Source organism: Cygnus olor, chromosome 26 (genome assembly GCF_009769625.2).
Source record: "Cygnus olor isolate bCygOlo1 chromosome 26, bCygOlo1.pri.v2, whole genome shotgun sequence".
Taxonomy (NCBI): Eukaryota; Metazoa; Chordata; class Aves; order Anseriformes; family Anatidae; genus Cygnus; species Cygnus olor.
The window spans coordinates 24,935-42,518 of NC_049194.1; the positions used below are offsets into that span (position 1 = coordinate 24,935).

General features: G+C 39.4%; 1 protein-coding gene across 1 annotated transcript; it reads right to left on the minus strand.

Annotated features, from left to right (window-relative positions):
• Nucleotides 1-1,209: 1,209 nt before the first annotated feature.
• LOC121060288 (scaffold attachment factor B1-like) lies at nucleotides 1,210-17,571 on the minus strand. The gene is given in 22 exon segments (XM_040537960.1): nucleotides 1,210-1,603; nucleotides 1,819-1,885; nucleotides 2,081-2,193; nucleotides 2,913-3,034; nucleotides 3,848-3,887; nucleotides 4,669-4,806; nucleotides 5,641-5,934; nucleotides 6,568-6,704; nucleotides 7,237-7,325; nucleotides 8,083-8,222; nucleotides 9,131-9,231; nucleotides 9,331-9,480; nucleotides 10,170-10,270; nucleotides 10,963-11,012; nucleotides 11,426-11,554; nucleotides 11,556-11,925; nucleotides 12,872-12,899; nucleotides 13,556-13,618; nucleotides 14,798-15,004; nucleotides 15,093-15,157; nucleotides 16,172-16,259; nucleotides 17,187-17,571. Coding segments are annotated over 22 exon segments (2,808 nt in total). The 5' UTR covers nucleotides 17,376-17,571; the 3' UTR covers nucleotides 1,210-1,476.
• Between the last annotated feature and the right edge of the window lie 13 nt (nucleotides 17,572-17,584).

Here is a 17,584-nt window from a genome sequence, read left to right on the forward strand (position 1 = left end):
TGGGGATACCCAAGTAGTTGGATACCCAAGTAGTGAGAAGCATCTTTTGCCCTCAGGCTAATCTCTAATTTTTTAGAAAGATACATTCAACTTAGAAGTTTTGGGGCTGACCAAGGAGGTCTTGGCCATGCAGACAGGTTCCCAAAGAATGGCCCTTTGGTGACCTGTTATAGCACCTTCAAAGCCATCCAGTGCAGCTTGCAAACAGGTTACATTCTCCCTTTGCTGGGCAGAAGGGAAGCAACAGGGAGACCTAAGGCTGCAGAAAACAGCGAGGCGTACTTCTTACCTTCCTTTGGCAATAGCCCTTCGCTAGTATTTAGTGATTTTGGCAGATTCCTCTTGCAGATAATACCAAGCATCTCTGCGCATGACCTCTGTGCTCACCCTTAGAAGCCAGGCTAGAAACCAACTGTAGGCTGCGACCTTCAGCACCCACCCACAGCACAAGCTGCTGTTCTTCAGCACGCACACACCCCCTGACATTCTTCCATTGCTTGTTCCACTCCTCTTCCCAGGTACACCACACCTGCACCTAAGAAGCTTCCTTCTCGAGGTTGCTAGACCCAGCAGCAGGGAGACAGGCCCTTGAAGAACAGCATCAAGGCTCCCATCGCGTGGCTTCCACATCTGCAAGGGAACAAAGACATGCCACAGCTGGCACGGTCAGTAGAGATGTGGAGTTGCCTCCTGCACTCCGGCAAGCCTCAACTGTCAGGGTAACTATCAGTAGCACCTTCTCCTTAAATAAAGAGAAAGCAGACGTATGGTAAAAAGCCTCCCTGACAAGTATCAACTCTGTGCTTCAGAAACAGGGAGAGGAAAACGTCCTACAGAAAGTACAGCAGTCAAGTGCAGTTTAAAATGGGCAGAAGGGTATGCATTTCCTCTGCTTCATTCAGTCTGAGCTAAACAGTTTGGGATGAAGTTTTCCAGCAGGAAAGGTCGTGGTAAGATTGAGGCAGAAATGGACTGTGAAAATCAATCGATACAAGTTTGGCAACTGAAGATGCTCTGTAATGAGAACTAGGGAACCTTGAAACTCCCCACACTGTGGGAGCAGCGTTCTCCCTCCATGTCCCCCCCGCTGCCTCTCCCGACCTACAGACAACACTCTCCCCCCACCACTGCTGCTCGCCATTTCCCCAGAAGCAGCTGACTGCATGGCACCTCGTCCTGTGTGCCAAGGAAGACTACAGGAAGATGGAATTGTTAGCCATAATCTGTTTTATTATTTTTGAAAAATGGAATGTTTCACTAAAAGAAACTTTAACTAATACTTGTCCAAGAACACATTCACAACAACAAAATAAACAGCTGATATATTTGGCTACAATATGGCAGCAATCTTGCTTTCGTAATCACAAATTCAAGGTGACCCTGCTCAATAGAATTCACCACCATTGTCATCTTGTATTAAAAAAATATATATATTTATATATATATATATATAAATATATATTATTTATAGTGCTTTCAGTAGCGGCGGGTAAAACGGGTTTCAGTCAGTCTGTTTGTTCTCTCCTGGCCTGCAAAACCTCCTTGTATTCCACCACTCTGCATTATCTGGCTCTGGTTTCCACCTTGTGTGAAGCCTCCACGCCTAAAACAAGACCAGGCAAATTCAAAATTGGACACAACTAAATACTACTACAAATCTGAGAAAAGGCGTTTGCTTAGGTTTTTTTCTACTCGCAAATCCATACTTGGGTAGAATCTGAAAGTATTATTTTATACTTTTGACACAGGAATTTAGTGTTTTATTCAGATGTCAGCTATCGTGAAACATTCATAAGCAGTCCAAACACAGCTTCTTACCCTGGTATCCCTCCTCGATTCATCACATGGCCTGGTCCTGACTGACCAGGCATGCTTCTATCACCACCTAATTAAAAAAAAAAAAGGGGGGGGGGAAGGTATTCATGTTTTCCTATTAAAAAAGCAACATTTTGTTTCCAGAATTGTATTTGCTTTCTTGCCAATGTTGTTAAAGCTCTGTAGGAATTTTAACTACCACTAGAAGTTCAGCAGCAGTAATTCATAGAAAAACCACAATCACACTGGTAAGCAGCAAGTGTACCTTGCCATCTCTCATGATCCCGTCCCATCATTCCTCCATCCACATTTCCCTGCCATGAACGATCTTGATGCCCCTCTAACTTTCGACCATGATCTCCCCAGTCACGTCCATCTCTTAAAAAAATAAAAGAAAGTCTTCTAGGTGTGTCCCTTATCAATTTAACAGCATAGGGTAAAGCCAAATACCATACCCCATAAAAGAGTGTATTAAGGCATTAGTCAAGCTGTATCTGTATCCACCCAGTCATTGCAGTAAGAACTGTTCAAAGTCAAACAATGAGAAACTTGCTGAACAACATCCTCCACACAAAGCCCATCTTTTTCCAATCTACAGACATATTTAGCATCACAATATACTAAAGCACTTACACAGGGACCAATTAATCAGCCACCATTCCTCTATCTGGTGTATTTATGTAGAACTGAACATTATGCATCTGAAATACACCTAGCTTGACGACTCACTGATTTGAAGACCACTAAGAACTGTCTCAGTCCCCCACTACTGCAGGAAAGAAAATCAATTTCCTTAAAACCTGTTAGTCACAAATGCAACTTTTGTGGGCACTATTGGACCATCTAGCATAGGACTCAATCTTATCTTTAGAAAAGGAAATTTACAAGAGAACCAGTTTCCAGCTGAGCTACCTGAGCAGTACCTCTTCACTCACTAAATTCCTTGCTTATTCAGATGAGAATAGATGTTTGAAGAAACTACCTGGAGAAAGTATTCACACTTGGGAAACTGCTTCCACTGTCACCCCCTTCAAAGGTTTACCGAGCATTAGAATTAAGATTCAATAAATTGCTTCCCTTATTTCTTACACACTAACCGGGTTTGTGGAGGTATCCCTCTCCCTTCATTCATTCTTCTGTCAGACCCATAGCCACCCCAACTATCCCGGGAGTCCCGGGAATGACGGTCTGGCCCTCCATGGCGTTCATCTGGGTAATGCTGGAAAGCAAATGGTACAGAGTTCTGCTAAGAATTGATGCAGGTTTCTTTTATGATATCAAAATTTCAGCTTCTCAGAGGTTGCAGTTTTATTATGTGCCAGAAAATAAAACGGCTGTCTCATGCTTCACTGTTTCCATAGTTGCCACTGTGTACAGTTCACTTGAGGCACTAATTTTGTTTCACAGTACATATTCTACTCCAATTATTGGTAGGTGGAAGCTTTGTATTTGGTTGTGCTGGTGCTCTTTTTTTTTTTTTTTTTAAGGCTTACATTCTCTCTACAGATTTTTTTTTCCTTTACTAGAATGCCTGCCTCGTTTCTGAAGAGAGGAAGGAAGGAAAGTTTTAGTATACCTTTGTGATACCAGTTTTCACACTTGTCCTTTTATAGTCTTCTTGTTGCATCATGGCACCACTTATTTTCTACATACCGTTTAGATACACATCAGAGAAGGGAATCCTTGCCAACTATGGATACATTACTACAGCATTTACCTCTTTACATATTGCAGTCACCTACAATTGTTAAACAAAACTTCTACCACCACATATCGTATTCTGGTCTGAAGAAACACCATACTGCAGCTCTAGTCACTCTGAGGATTTTTTCCTCAACTATGGCTAAATGCCCTAGTGAGCAAGTAACTTATGTTAGCATGTTACTAGACTATGTCAGTTAGTGACTGAACACATACTGTTTAATTCTAGTGGTAATTCCATTTAAGAAATGGGTATCATGCACATTGTGCTTCTTCTGCTTTGGGACTGGTTTGTTTTTTAAACTGAAGTGATTGTTTGGGTATGACCCACCTGCCCATCTCGATCTGGTATCCCTCGCGAACCTTCTCTTCTTGAAGAAAATAAGAGAAGTTTCAGTCAAATCAACATAGCAATCATAGTTCTGGTGTTTGTACGAAGTAGCATGTGGAAATTTATCTTTGTTAGGCTTTAAAACTGAGAACACCAATACTTGTTTGGCTGTAAGATATTTAAATGATTTTTTGTTTCAACAACCTAGCATACAAAGACATCAAAGTAACGCTTATAGTAATATTAGTAAGCAAGGTGTCACTGAGACACGGTCAGGAACCTGAGGGAAGAACGCTGTGCCAGGCCTCGAACCAAGGAATAATACAGAGTGAACCAACCAGCATCAGAAATGAGTTACAAGCAAAAGCAAAGTAGAACAGTTCTTGCCAAAGCTCCTTTGAGAATAAACCAGAAGTGTCAACAGCACTATGCAGAAAGCATTTTTGTAGACTGTGGAAGTAAAGTCAGTGTAAGCTAGGCTGTGAAGATGAAAGTAGGGAAAGTTTTAAAGCAAAGGAAACTGCTAAATCTTTGGCTAATGAATGGGGATTCACAAATCAGATTTCTATCCATCTTGAGAGAAGTTACAGGATCTCCCTCAGCACCACCACAGACTACAACAGAAATTAGCTTATAGTATTTAAGCAACCTTTTTTGATATATATTAAGTGAGGGAGACAGAATTGCAAGCATGTATAAACTTAGACACAAGAAATGCAAAAGGCTCATTTGTTTTTAGCACTGTTCAAGCCATTAGTAAGCCAGGAAAAGACACCTAATTTCCATAAAGGCATAGAAAGAAGAGCCACCTCCTTACTGACCTGTCCAAAGAATGATCTTGGTATCGGCCACGATCCCTGTGGTCAAAGTCATGGAAGCGGTCCTGACGACCAAATTCAGAGTGGTACCTATCATCCATTGCCATTCGCTTTGTCTCTGGCCAGTAAGGATCATCTCGCCTGAAAGAAAAGACACAACAGAAGTCTCAAAGCAGTCTTCCTTTCTTGCTCTCTTGAACAAGATCTTGAGATCAAACCTCATTCAGTCCAATTATTCAAAAAGTTATTTTTGATTTATAATTAAAAACTCTGAAGTGTTAAACTGACATCACATTTCAGTTTCAGAGAGGAAGCTAGTTGCATGAACACCATACAAAAAGTGTAACCTCAGCACAGCTGGACATGAGTGGAGTCTAGTAAGTACCTGTTCCTGCTGGCATCCCTGTTTTAGAGTTTAGAAACACAGAATAACCCAAGTTGGAAAAGACCTTCAAAATCATCAAGTCCAACCGTCTACCTGAACTACCAAGTCCCATCACTAAGCCATGTCTCTTAGTGCTATGTCTACATGCCTCTTAAAATACCTCCAGGGATGGGGACTCCACCACTTACTTCCCTGGCAACCTGTTCCAATGCTTGACCACCCGCTCCATGAAGAAATTTTTCCTAATGTCTCATCTAATCCTCCCTTGGCACAACCTAAGACTGTTCCATCACATTCTATACCCATTTAAGTGAAGGATTTCTATTCTCAGTCACTCGTCTTTGAAAAATAGTTCCCAATTCTTTCAAATCTTCTATAATAAAGTTGTGCTTACAGGTACTTAAGTACAACATTTACTTTTTCTAAAGATCAATATTGAACTGTTAACAGCAACAAAGCAGAAAGCTTTCAGTTGTGAACCCCAATGACAGTTACAGCAAGAGTATTTTCAAATTAGAGTATTCTAAAGCCTATGTATCTGTAAATGGATGTGGCCAAAGACTTCAGTATCTCATCCCAGTTATTATTACCTGCCATCAGGATCATATGGCCTTCTCATTGCAGATCGCCGTTCTTGTTCATAGCGTAGCTGTTCCTGCTGACGTCGCAGCTCTTCTCTCTCTCGCTGGATTCGTTCCTGTTCTCTCCTTCTTTCCTGCTCTATGTGCATTCTTTCTCTCTCCAATCTCTCCCTCTCCAAGCGCTCTCTGTCAAGACGCTGTCTTTGAAATTCAAGTCGTTCCCGCTCTCTCTGGAGCCTCTGTCTTTCATCCCGTTCATGAATGGCTTGAAGCCGTTGTTCTCGTTCTCGCCTCTCTCTCTCTCTAATTAAAAGAGCAGATATTTTGTTTTCAGCCAATTATCTTGAGTCTAGGCTTTATTGCTTGTTTTGGGTGTTTTTATTTGTTTGCCTTTTTAGAAAGTTATATTCTTCCCACTAGCTGCTTAAACACAAATGGTGTATACTCAACTAAATCACAGCCACCTAAACAAAAAATTAGTCCATATAGGTTAAAAAAAAGTAGTAAGGATAAGGATTCTGCATAAATAACACAGTAGCTACTCTAAGTTAGACTGAAAAAGCTTTCATAGAGCACAGCACGTCCTAATGCAGAACTGAGGAAGTATTTAGAAAGTAGTTACAAACTTTCAGGGAAAACACACGTATATGAAAATTCAATTCTGACTGAGTAGAATAACAGACCTGAAAGTACCTACAGAAGTTGTTATTCAGGAGAGCCTCCTTAGAAGCATAGGCTTAGAGACAACTGGTTTCAGTAATAAAAACCTTCATAATTTGGCATTGCATCTGTTCTAGCAATAGTTTAATATCAAATTCATCTGATATACAAATGTGGAAGGTCCAGCACACAACTATGTTGAAGCCTGTTCAAAAAACACGGGTAAGAGAGGTACAAGCAAATACCATTCAAAGTTTAGAGAAGTGAAAAACTCACCGTCGCCTCTCCGTTTCCCTGATTTCTCTCTCTCTCTGTCTCTGACGTTCACGTTCTCGCTGTTCTTTGATTTTATCAAATGATAAAATATCTTGTTTCTCTTTGCTCTCAGATTTACGATCCTGGCTTTTCGTACTCTGAGTTAAATCAAAACAATACATTAGCCAAACACTTTCAGAGCACTTGTAGCTAGATTTCCTAGGCAAAACGCCCACCTTATGCCAACTTGAACAAAACAGGCTCTCACACCTTCCCAAAGGCAAATAATATTGAAATTCCACAGAAAAGTCAGGGAGAAGCACCCAGAATTTGGCTAGAACTTCTAAAGAGTTTAAATATATATAAATATTAGAGGCACAAGATCTGACTTGCACTGGTGAAAAATGATATACCACTTTAAAGGTCACTGGTCACCATACTGGTTGAAATATATTATCTTAACTTCGCTTACAAAGTACATTTCTACTACCTCAACTACAGCAGCAGCAACTGACTATAACATGGTGAGATATAAGCATTTACTTCACATCATCATCTTAACATTTTGTAAAATGCAATAAAGGGATAGCTGTTCCCAATACGCAAGGCAAAAAAAACCTTCAATTATTTGCATATAAAGTTGGTTTACACCTATTATTATAAAAATACTTCTCTGAAAGCTGTACTTACCCTCTCTTTTGATGCAGAAGTTTTCACACTGATAACCGGCTCTCCTTTGGATTTATCCATTACTACAGTCCTTTCAGTTCCTCGACTTGCTAGAAAACAAAAATATGCCCAAGGAATAAATAATACCCAAGACATTCAAAAATTCTTGCAATAATTTAAAACCATTATGATATGAAGTAGTAAAGAGTTATTTTACTGAGGTTCTTGAATGTCCTATGGAAGAATGTATTTATGATTTAAATAGCTTACCAACATTTTGCTAAGTTGGGGGTGTGGGCAGTAAACTTATAAGTAGCACTTTCTACCTGGGATGGCAGTTAGAAGAAAACAAATTTAAGTTTGTTCTTAGGTCTGCAAAATACATACTTTCGCCACATTTGAAAAGAAAAAAACAGAAACAAAAACAAAAACAAAACAAAACAAACAAAAAAAACACTGCATCAGCTCTAAACCCAGTGACGGTTCCATAAAATTCACAGATTACCATATGCATCCTTTAAGGCCCACTAACAAAAACTATGTTGCTAAGCTACTAGCATTCAAAGTTGGAATTAAAAAAAAAAAAGTTGTAAGGTATTTTGTGGCATGGCTTTTTTCGTCAATCAGGAAAACAAAGTACTGCAAAGTACAATTCAGTCTTTTTACTAAATTATGAATCATGCAAAAGTTGGAAGTTTTCTGACCAGCCACAGTTCTTAATGTTTTAATGCTTGTTAGCCAATTAAGGAAGCTTTTTTGGATGTGAAATAAGGTATTAGCAACTATGATGAAGCTTTTATCAACTTGTTTTCTTTAAAAATAAAACAAGTATCTTTGAATGTATTTCTGAAGGACCACTAGAATTACCTGATTTGCTTGCCCTAGATCGATCAGAGGGTCCAGCTTTCTGATCATCTTTCTCTTTTCCTTCATCTTTTCCGTCTTTTTCTGATTTCTTAGCATCATCTTTTTGGCCGGCCTTCTCCTCCTTTTTAATACCAACAGACCTATAGACAAACTTTGCTTTAATAGACATTCTAACAAGAAGTGCTACATAACCATTCTTACTGATCAAGTCAATCACGTAAAAAGAAAAAAAAAAGAAAAAACACTCAAAAACACAGTCCAGTGTCTTCCATGCTGCTGAGCATTTGCAGTATGACAACGCATACTTGTACATATGTTTACGACTAGCAAACAATACTACACTAAAGCTGTCTAAAAGGAAGAAACTACAGATGATCTCTCTGAGTATTCGGCATTTGAGCGCCAGAAATAAAAGCCTCCTGTTCTGCCTGTAAGTAACACTCACACAGAACAGGGAGAAGAGGGCCCACCCAGGTATAGGTTGATCCCCACTAGAAAAGAAGTTTTTATGAACAGACACCTTTAGCACCTGATGCAAAGCAGACCAGTCTGCCAAAGCATCTCTTTTACCAAGTCTTTTATAATTGTATGAGAACAAAGTGTAGTAAAGCAAAATGCCTCTTTCAAAAAAGCCAGAGCACTTGAAAAACAAATATTGAAACACTGCTTACTAGCCATGCAAACAGTCCATCAAAAAGACAGACAAATTACTAGAAAGATTTGTCAGTTAAAAGAACAGGTCAAGTCAGAACCAGATTACAGGACTAACAGTTCTGACAAAAAATACCGGTTAATGTAAAAATGAACTATCTCCTCATGTAACTGATAAGTTTTGATAATAAAACCTGAAAAGCTTTGTATTTCTGAACAGAGGGCCAATCAAGGTGTGCTTATTGCTACAGAACAGCAATTTCAAATTTCCTAGTATTATTACTATTTCAGATGCAGCATGAAGCAAATCAAGACTTATCACAATTACTGTTCCCTTCTGTCACATGGCTGCATTTCAAACGAGTTTTAAACAGGAAAATATAAAAGAACACTTTACTTCTCAGATTTGCAATCTGCTGAATGGTGCCTGTCTTTTTCCTTCCTTGCTTCGCCTTCCTTTTTGTCTGCAGGCTTTTTCCCAGCTGGTTCATTTTTTGCCTAGAATTTTAGCCAGAAATATTTTTAATAATAGAAGACAGGCACTAAACTTACGCACTTTTATTTTCATTATACTATCACGCAATAGCTACCATTTACCTTTTCCACAGAAATCATTTTTCCATGCAGCTCTGTTCTGTGGAGATGACTAATGCACTTGGTGGCTTCTTCAGATGTTGACATTGTAACAAAGCCGTAACAGCGAGCACCAGGACTGCGAGCATTAGTGACCACTTTTGCACCAACCACCTACAGGGGAAAAAAAAAAAAAAATATATATATATATATATATATACACACATCTGTTCTGCATTTGCAGATCCATCACAAAATTCATTTTAACTTATCATTTGAGCAGCTCCATGTATTGGTAATAGTATAGTACCTATCAACTTTCAACAGAGAGGAAACATTCTTGGCACACAATATTCCATTCGTGTTTTAAGACAACAACATTGTTAAGCTCATTTCACATTTTAACCTGACCTGTATACTGTCCGTGACCCGTATCATGTCCATGATGTTCTAGAAGTGCTTCACTAAGAAACATTTGACAGAAATATCAGAATCACAGAATTGTCTAGGTTGGAATGGTCCTTTAAGATCATCTAGTTCCACTCCCACCACTCCATGGGCAGAGACACTACCCACTAGACCAGGATGCTCAAAGCACCATCCAACTTGGCCTTGAACAATTCCAGGGATGGGGCATCCACAACTTCTCTGGGCAGCCTGTTCCAGTGCTTCACCACCCTCATCACGAAGAATTTCTTCTTTATATTTATTCTAAATGTAATGCTAACAGTGTTACGCCTAAGTCAACAGCAACATGAACAGAGCTAAAAAGGTTCAATTTAAGATTATTGCACATAAGCTCTGAAAAACTATAAACCAAACACTGATTAAACAATTTGTTAGTTTGCATATCTGCTACATACCTTTCCATACTTGCTGAAAAGATTCTTCAAGTCTGTAGCTCTAGTAGATGAAGAAAGTCCACTAACCCACAAATTTCTGCCAGAACCACTACCTGCACGACCTAATTTACAAAAGAAAAAAAAAGCCAAACATCGAAAAAGAAAAAATACATTTACACAGGAATGCAACAGTGAAAAAGTAACTGCTCTACAAACTCCACTTTTCCTCTTCATGAACCTCTTTAAGCACGATTTTAACTCTACCTCTTCCAAACAATCTTAAAATCACATTGCAGCCTTCAAAAACTAACTCTTGACCTCCACACCTGACATGTATTTCAACAGTCTTAATGAGTTTTCATCTACACATTGCCCCCTACATTTCAATCACTTTGATGAGAACTACAAAGTATTAAACATTAATTCACAACAGAACTTTTTCTACTTTGTCAATTAGGAACTGAAATTCACAGTTCACCAGAAATACCATACACAGTATAGAGATTACACATCTTTGACATTTTCTGACAAATACCAGTCTTGACAGTACCTACCACCACTTCAGAAACCTAGTGGGAGACTCCAGTACAAAAACTACAGTGAAGATATGTGCACACTTACACACTAAAAGGAAACCAAAAATCACAAGAAAAGAAAGTCAAAGTATTTAAAATTAATAACTACAATTGCTCCATTCACTCCTTCATACATCCACTTATGAAAACTGACTTGAAAGAAAGGGTTAAATTTGACCAAGAAAAATTTTTAAGTCACACATACATTTTTTTTTAAATAAAAAAAATACAAAACATACCTTTCTCATCTCTTGAGATTATCTTTGTATCTCTGTCCTCCTCAACAGGGCTAAAGACAAAACATCTCGTTATCCAACCAAGCAAGAGCATAGATGAAATTCTAGATTGCACGCTAGAATTCGATACCTACCAGTGAATTATTTCTGAAATAAAAGATACCATTCAAATTTTTTGAAAAACAAGAGAAAATATGGGACTCATATACTTGAATGGACAATTAATTCTGTTTTGCAGATGACTGAAATTAAAATAATTTAAGAAAACAACCTTTGAAGGTTGAGGAAAGAAATCAAACCCTCTGCGTTTAAAAAAGTCTGCACAAGGAGAAATAAAACAGATTCTTTAGGAATAGGCTACAATTTCATGAGTCTTGGTGGCCAATTGAAGGAAACAGCTTATTCGCATCACTTAACGACCAATGAAAAAAGATAGCATCTGGTCTATAACGGAGAAAAAACAAACCTCTTTTTCTGATCACCGCCCTCACTGGTTGAGGACTCTCTAGTAGCAGGGGATTCCTCAGAATTAGCTTTGTCTTCTGTTTTCTTGGCATCTTCTTTGCTATCTTTGCCTTCAGGACCTGCGCCTTTTTTCCGCTGTTTCCCCACTAGAGGCTTCCAGGCCTTGGAATCGTTTGCTACTCTGATCGCTTAGGGTCTCTAATACTAAAGATTCAGAGTCCAGTTTCTCTTCCTCTATTGTCTGTTCACTTCTCTCCCCTTTTGCTACAACTAAACGCTTTGCCTCCTTCCTTGACATAGCTTGTGCCGATTTGCTGTCCAAATCTAAAGCATCTTCCTCCAACTGAGCGGCAGCAAGAACATCCTCTTCCTCTGCTAGCCTCTTGCCTGGCACCACGTTACTTGCTTCCTGTGCATGTGGCTGCTCCACTTCGGAAGTTTCTTCGTTAAGTAGTTCAGATTTACAAGTTTCCCCCAAAATGTCGAGTATTTTCTCATTTTCTACGGATTTAACAGGAATAGAATGGCACAAGATTTAATCACCAGGGAAATACAGCAATCACAAATGTGGAACTGGCATGGCTGCCACACTAACACCAAGAGAACTTCTAGGCTACACAGAGATTGGAAAACCCTAGTGTACACAGTGTTAAAAGTGCTATGCTAACTGCAGTCTGACAAACTACCTCATCAGCCCTAAAATGTTAACAGGGAAGAAAAACGTCCCCACAGATTTAACAAAAACCTTCTGGCTGATCCTTGGTATTCTTCATGAAATCGTTCAGCTGTTTCTTCTCTAGTTAGCTTCCAAAGTCCAAGATGCTTAACTGAACATATCAATGCACTGAGAGTTCAATTTCCAAATTTCTGTGAAATTCTTTTAGCAGACAGTCCAACACGAAAATTGGGCATCTTCTGATGGTGCATGAGTGCGTTCGCAGTCCCAGAATGTGAGTATGATCTGTAGAAAATTCCCATGACGACACTCTATTCCTTCTTCTGAAGTTCAGTCACCAGAATTTATGTTCTGTACCAAAGTTTTATATTACCTGCATTCCTTTATTTATTCACAGAACTGCAATACAGTGTGATATCACAAGATCTGTTTTATATTCAGAACCTTTGCATCTTTAAGGCTCATTCTTTAAATCCGTTATAGTTGAGAGCTCTATACAACTATTTCCTCCCATTAAATACAAGTTTTCAAAAAGTAGTTCTCTACAGATCTGGTGATATGACTGGGTTTCCAATCTCTATGATCGTGCATGACCTGGATTGTCCACCATAATAAGGTACACTACGGTAATGCATTAAAAAATAAACAGGAATACAAAAAGAATTAAATGAAAAATGAAACTGTTTCAAAGCCCTGGACCCTCCCCCTCCCAACACAATACATCTATTTAAAAAAAAAAAAAAAAAAAAAACAAGAAAAACACCACAGTACCTGGCTCCAAAGGTAATTCTTCAGTTTCCTGTGGAGAAAAGCAGCACAGAGAGAAATATCAGTATTCAAAAAAAAGTCAAGATGTTATTGCTTACCCTCTACACCTCGGAGGAAAGCGTTACTATGATTTATACCATTTTTACTTTGAAATTATTGAATTTTAAATAAATTTCTCACAAGATGGTTTAACATTACTTTTAAAAGGTTTTCATGCTTTATGAAACATATTAGTATTTCATTATTTCTCAAATACAGACACCACAAACTGGTGGTCAGTTTCAAGCAACTACAACACTGATAACATTTGTTTTTTTTTAAACATACAACACAGTAATACTTCTACAACCCTACTCACATTAATATGGGTATATAAATTACCAAATATAAGTGACATAGACCGTATTTTATCTTTGTGTTATCCTTCTCTAGAGTCTACTTTACAAAGTCTGCCTTTTGAAAGTGGTATTGAAAGAACCACCAGCCTCACTTGAAGCTACAAGTGTCCTTACTCAACCATGAATGAATGATCTGGAAATGAGGCCCATATTTCAGAACAGATCAGTTTCAGCTTTATTGTCAAAACAGGATACATACTCTTTTAAAGGAAGTTAAATGTAAGGTATCAAGATAGTTTATACAATGGATAACAAGACTCAAAGCTGTACATGTACATACACAATTTACCTTTATTACAGTTAAATCAGATGAAGCAGCATTGAAACTGTTTCCAACGTCTTCAGCCTCTACCTTGAAAAACAGAAAGCATTTCATTAGCTATAAAAGAACGGTATTCCAAACAAAATCTGAATGAGAAATCAAAGATTAGAAATTATTTCCTCTGACAACTATCAAGCAAATCTCTCAGCATGCAAAACAACCAAAGAGGTTAAAAACCTGACTGATGACTCCCACACCTCTTACCCATCCCCACCATATGAATAAGCTTTCCCATTACCTCTGAAATATGTTGGTTGCCTCAAAATCTTTTAAGGTCTTTGATTCTGGAAGCAATGTTTCTTTTTCTCTCTTATTTACAGCAGGAACATAGAGCCAAGAAGTCTATGTGACTAGGTAACCATGTTTTTTACTGAGAAAAGAAGACTGCAGGAGTTGACCTAAACTCTGGCACTTTTAACGCTGAAAAAAAAAACTTTTTCATTATTCTCCCTTGACTTGCATGAGGGAAAGTGGAAATGACTGGAGATAGAGTGTTGTTTACTTCTGCAGCGTAAAGACTTAGGGGGGAAAAAATACCCATTTTGGAATTGTATAGTCTAGACTGATGAAACAATGTGTACACGCAACAAAGAACTACACTTCCCTATCAGACTGGATACAAATAACTTATTGAGCCTTTTGTTGTATGTTTCAGAAGGTAAACACTTGACTTTGAGGAAAAAGTTTATCTTCTTGCCCCTATGAGCAACTTCATAAAAGCAGTGTAACAGACAAACACAGAAAGCCAATACAAAAATACTTTCAAAACCTAAGTAACCTAAGACCGTTATCCTAACCAAAAAAAAAAAAGTATCCAGAATATATCTATGCTGCTCTTTAGCTGAAGTGAAACATAAATGCTGCAGCCTTATTTGTCTCACATATCCTCCTACATAAAGATATGAAAATGTGATTATTAGGCGAAGTACTGAGTTCAAAGCATTATTAATTTGTACAGTAATGCAATGCACACAAACAACATCTAAGCATTTAAAATCAAGAATATTTCCACATATATGTAAAAGAAGAAAAAGCAATGATTATGAGAACCAGTAGAGACCCAAATCACTTCAAGTACACTCTAGCTAGTTATACTATTTAAAAAAAAATGATTCCACACACATAAGAGATGCATACCATCGCTACTGGTATTTCTCTTGATTCTTCTTTAATTTCAGAAAATTGTGGGGATAACTCCAAGTTACGTACAGCATATGCTGTAGGCTGATCTGGAAGTTCTTTCGTTTCTGCATCAGCATTTTCTTTACTGTCAGACAGCGAGTCAAGAATATTATCAGCACTGCAATCCTCTCCGCAATCTACAGCATTGCCATTATCTATTTCAGCTTCATCTAACACACTAATATCCATCATGTCAATATCCTGCAAGTTATCCAAACTTGCTTCGATATCCTCCTGTAAAAAGAAAAGTAGTATATATAATAGTCATTGTAACTTGAAAACAACACCACTATTGCTTCACTTCCAACACAGCTTCACATACCTGTCCATCTCCAGAATCCTCTTCCAGGCCATTGTCTTCAATTCCCTCTTCATCTGGTCTACGTCCTAGCAACATTGATTGTTAGAATTTAAAAAGGTACAAACATGCATCTTCAAGTTGCATTTTTCCATCAGAATACATATTCCATTCAACTTAGTTATCTACTTTTTCTAATTTTTCCACAACTGACTGACAATTGTGACATTTTCTTTGCAGTTATGATTACCCATTTTAGTTTGCAAGTAAATATAATGTTGGATTCATCAACAAAAATCTGAGTCAAAAAAATTAGTTAGTAAAATGTTTAAGCTTCATCTCAAAAATTTACATTTCATATAAACCAAAATTAAGTACCTAATTATAATCTTTCATTTTAAATAACTATTCTGTTCAGCTCTAATATGAAAGCAAGTTTCAACATTACTTGATTACAACAAAAGCTCAAACTGTGCTAATGTAACTAAATTATAGAAAAATAGCAAACTATTTTTAGAAAAATAAGCATTATGTAAGACTATTTCTCACCATCCAGAAATTATGTCTACACATGTCTTTCCCTATGGAAAGCCTTGAAAAAAAAAAATCAAACTTCCGATATTGATTAAAAACTGGTTTTCTGAGGGAAAAAACAAGACTGCTACTAGCTATGAAACGTAAGCACAACAAACTACAGAGGTCATTTTGAATTTGCTAGAAACTCTGTATTTCTACCTTGGGGGAAAAAAAAAACTTACACTGTTTCTCAAAAGTAAAGGTGCAGTCATGTAAAGAAATAATAACCTATTTTAAAATAAGGCGTTATGGCATTAAAGGTCAGAACCAAGGAACAGAAACTTCAGCTATGTTCCAGCTTTTCCAGAAGACTGGGTTTATCCAAATCTGGCTCAGGCAAGTACTGTTAGCTACAGCCTTGCAACTGCAAAACATTCAGTGCGCAACAGTACCAAAATTATACAGTGCGCTTTTCCAAAAGGCAAAGCAGACTTAAAAAGAGATTAGCAAGATTCTGGTTCACGGATAAAATCTAACAGAAAACCCAATGGGGAGGCAGGTGAAGATCTTCTCTAAATCCCCTGTACCTTTGCTGCTTCTTTTGGAAGTTTTCTTGTTGACAATTTCTGAAACTACCGGAATTTCATCAGGATTCCCCCCTTCCTCTTCAATAGCCTATTAAGGAAAAAAAAAATAAAGATAGATATCAAAACAGATATAAAAAAATCTATTTGTGTTTCTCTGTTGATTTTATACACTGTACAACCGCCAGCAGAAAAAAAAATAAAACAAGAATTTAACACTTTGAATTAGACCGAAGGAACTTGGATATGCAATAAAAAGACACCAGCTTCAAAGCATCTAGCACACGTAAAATTGTAACGTGCTGGCATAAAGTTTCTGGAAGGCAGTCAGCAGTGTAACCTATAGCCAAAAAATAAAAATACTGTTTCAGTTTTAGTTAAAAACAGAGCAGAAGTTTGGGAAGTAAAGCAATATCCGACCAACTAGGTTGTGGTAGTCAGAGGTATGGCATTTGCAACAATGCACAGGTACACAAGCACCAGGGTGTCGTGACACAGTAAGAGCCTTGGATCCTGGAGACAGCATCCTGTGAAAGATGTCTATGTGCAACTTGCATCCCAAGTATTCTGATTAGGATGCAGCGCTCACGCTACCAACTTCTTCCTAAAGTCAGAAAAATCAATACACTGCAAAAAGCCCAGTGCACAGAACTGTAAATGCAGGAGCTCAACGGAGGGCAGACAGCCCACCGCTGCACGGCACTGGAAACACCTGAGCCGAGTGCCACAGCACGCACACTGCGCCGTGCAGGTCTAGGGACTGGAGTAGGGCTCGCAGTAGAGCCGGCAACGCCACTCACCCCCACGCTGCTAGCAGCGGCCAGCTGTCTCAGGGACGTTCGTCCCGTGCGGAACGCTCGAGTCGGGCCCGGGGGGCAGCCCCGAAGCACGCCCGGGGCCCGGCCGCAGCCCCGCCGCCGCTTGGCGCCATTTTCCTCAGCGGCGCCGGGAGGGCCGGGGCCGCGCAGGCGCCGGCTGCGCCTCGCCCTCAGGCGGCCCGCGCGCGGCGCCCGCTCACCTTCCTGAGGCGCTCGGTCAGGACGCTCTTGTTGCCGCCGCTGTCCAAGTTGCGGCGCCTGAGCTCTGCCCGCAGGTCGATCACGCGCAGCTCGCTCAGCCGCCGGGTCTCCGGCTCTGAGCTGGGGCCTCCGGGCCCACCCGGGGCCACAGGCTCGCCCTGCCCGGCCGCTGGCTGGCTCTCCGCCATGGGGCCGTCGTTTCGACTCGCACGCGTGGAGCGAGACGGGATAAAGGCGACGGCGGAAAGCCGGAGTCACAACACAAAATGGTGGCGGAGAAGGGACGCACTGAGGAGAAGGGGAGGGAAACGCAGCTCGCACGCGCGCAGCGCCTAACGCCCCAGCCGGCAGCCTACGCGCCTGCGCGCGGAACCGCGCCCGCCCGTAACGACAGAGC